General features: G+C 35.6%; 1 protein-coding gene across 1 annotated transcript in view; it reads right to left on the bottom strand.

Annotated features, from left to right (window-relative positions):
* LRP2 (LDL receptor related protein 2) overlaps positions 1-3,212 on the bottom strand; it is a gene marked incomplete at its 5' end in the record, with an annotated part of 158,131 nt that overhangs the window by 103,732 nt on the left and 51,187 nt on the right. The window contains 2 exons of the mRNA XM_015565782.1: positions 1,141-1,422; positions 1,898-2,035. Of these exons, the coding sequence (XP_015421268.1) occupies positions 1,141-1,422; positions 1,898-2,035 (420 nt within the window). The remainder of the gene's footprint in view (positions 1-1,140; positions 1,423-1,897; positions 2,036-3,212) is intronic.

Genomic DNA, 3,212 nt, shown 5'->3' on the forward strand with positions numbered 1-3,212 from the left:
CCTTTCCCTCCTCCTCCTCCTCCTCCGCATCATCATCATCTGGCATTTACTTAACAATGATCATATTCCAGGCACTTGTCTACATGCTTTATGTTTTTTTCTCTCTCTTAATCCTTACAAGAATACAGTGATGTACACATAATTATTTGCATTTTACAGATGAGGAAACTGAGGCTATGAGAGATTTAGGAATCTGCCCAGGACTAAAGCATAAAGTGTGACTTTAAGGACTGCCCTTTGCTTTTAAGCATATTTCCTCCAGTAACAATTTCAAATTTGGTGTACACATTGCATGGTGTTGAAGAAGAAAGCCAAGAATATGTAAAATAAAGATTGTTTATGGAACACACACACACACACACACACACAAATCTCAGACTACAGAAAGCTTGACAGTGTACCATTTGAAAAATGCAAATTAATAAAATGTTCCAGTAAAAATCTGCACCTTTAGAAAGAGGAAAATAATACATAAAAGGAAGAAAATTTTAGAAATTTCAGAAAAATGGGCATGTTCATTTTTCAAATGTCACTCTTCTTTCTCTCTAAAAAATACACAAGTTATTATTACTATTAATCTCACTTCGATAGAAATTTCTGAGATTTCAACAGTCCACTATCTTTTATTTTTTAATGGAATACTTTTGTATTTTTAATACCATTTATTAAGCTCCAAAATTTATAAACTAGATTACCATAAAAAGAAAAATACAAAAATAAAGAGCACCATTTCATTCCTAATTCATTTTATACCAAAGGAGGGGGAAGGGTGGAATACAGCCCATGAGATTTTCAAAAGCTATTAGTATAAGTACCTATTCTGTGATAACATTATCTCAGACACCAAAGATTCTATCTTTAGTTTGTTTTTATTTGACTTTTTGAGAAGCTTGACAACATGTGAAAACTCTGCATTGGCCCAACAACCAATGTCAAAAAAAATATATTTTACTGAAGGTGGTCCAAATCAATGTGAGAAATCATTTGCAACATTATCTCTGAATGATATTTATTGTTCAGCTTCCTAAAATTTGAAATCTTTCAAAATACTTTTTCCCTTAGAGATAACCCACGTTTTCTTGTTCAGCCCGCTTCTTTCTATTCATCCCAGAAATTATCTCCAGCCTATAAACTACTTACTAGACGTGCCACATAGGTGCTCATCACTGTTATCATGACAGTCATCAATGCCATCACAGCGGTAGTAGCTGGGCACACATCTGCCATTGTTACACGGGAAGGAAAAGGAGCCACACTGCTCCAAGGGCGGTTCGTGGGACGGGTCTTCCACACATGTCAAGTGATTAGAAGTCAGGCTCATTCCATAGGGACAGCCACACACCCGCTGAAAATTTGGCACCGGGAAGCAGAAGTGGCTGCAGTCCCCATTCGGGTGGGTGGGTCGATTACAATAGTTAGAACCTGAAAAGGCAATGTCCAGAGATAGCAAGTTAATCACATTTCCATTAGGTTGACCACAGGTATGGTTTGTGAAGAAAAACAAATGGGAAAGGAAACTTTTCAGACCCAGTATCAAAAAGTACCTTCCTCTTGGAAATCAGCATGCCAAACATAACACTCAATATGAAAACAGAAAAGTGCTAAAATGTATTTCTTCCAGCAACACTCTTAGAATTAGCAGAGTTGAACAGAGATTTTTTTTTTAAAGGAATTACAAATGAGAGCATGAGTGGGGGAGAATGGGGGTTAATGGGGGGGGGGGGATGGGGACACATTTGTAATTCCTGAACAGAAATTAAGTCTTGCAGCATGAAACTATCTGGGTGATAGGAATATAAAACTATCAATATCTATATTAAGTAATAAGTACTTAAAGAAAAAAAGAATCTACTGTATTAAATACATCCATAGAAAAGAGCGTGGCGGCCTCACTCACCAATCTGGATGCTGTCATCATATGATTTCACATGCATTATATTACTGATGCCACTTCGGATAACTGTCATCTCTCCACCATCCGTTTTCCTGACTCGAACAATAGCACCCAGTCTCCAGTCAGTAAAAAATACATAGTCTAAGAAGAAACACGGGTGATTAGTATTTTTGTCACAGCTCACTTTTAAATCACTTAAAAATATGCAGTAGGTTTGTAATGCTTCTTGCAGATATCAGAAGCTTCTCCCATAAATACATGTAATATGTGCAAGTAGTCATTTTCCGTGACTTGTTACTCTCTAAAAAGGACTCTTCATGAGCCTGTATATCTATTAGTACTAGGGCTCATATTCAGGCAGACACGGATGGAGTATTGTGATGGCATTTCATAGCAGTTAGGTTTAGATTTCCATGAGTGAAAGTAAAACATTAAGAAACCTCGGGATTCTTCTAGAGAACCCTGGAGGGTGCCCCATAAGACTGAGTTCTTCTTATCCAGCTAAAGGACTAACCTGAGCAGTGCTACTGGGCAAATACTTAACTGTGTGAAGGCTCATTTTCCTTTGAAAACTAAGGTAATAGACTATAAATCATCTTTAAGCTTCCTTCCAGGTCAAAAATTCCATATACCATGTCTTAGTGACAATATATTTTTTAAAAAAAAAAACATTTTACACTCAGTTTTAATAAAAAACTGTTGAAAAAGAAAAGTACAGATCTAGTCCAAAAAGGAACTTTCAAGATATGTTTGGGGGTCAATAAAAATTATCCACAGAAGTGTGTCTATACTTACAACGACATTCATGTTCCAAGAAATTCAAAATAGTAAGATAAAAATCATGTAAGATTTTTAAAATCAAAAATTTACTCATATTCACTTTACACTACCGAAGCAGAAAAGTAAACATACACATTTTGATAGTTTCTAACAAGAATTAAATCAAAGTGGATTTTCTTTTTAACAACAGCATAACTAATTAAAAATTCCAACTAACCAGATAATGACTGAGATGACACAAATTTTATCATTAGACTTTTTTTCCTTACCTATGGTCTAATCAATGACTCATCAGTTTTTGGACTCACTAAATATTATCTGGGCTGATTGGCAACCTCAGTCCCCCCACTTATGAAGGAATTTTACTGACTTAAATAGACAAGCAATCCAATAAACCTTTCAGTCTTGTGTGGTGTGACCATCAAGCAAATCTAGCCTTTGTTAGAAAGATGTATAATTTCCACAGAGTTGCACAATAAAAGAAATTTCCATAACACAGTCCCGATAAAGGGCTGTGTTGGAAGAAACTATTATCATT

Source organism: Myotis davidii, unplaced genomic scaffold (assembly GCF_000327345.1).
Source record: "Myotis davidii unplaced genomic scaffold, ASM32734v1 scaffold59, whole genome shotgun sequence".
Taxonomy (NCBI): Eukaryota; Metazoa; Chordata; class Mammalia; order Chiroptera; family Vespertilionidae; genus Myotis; species Myotis davidii.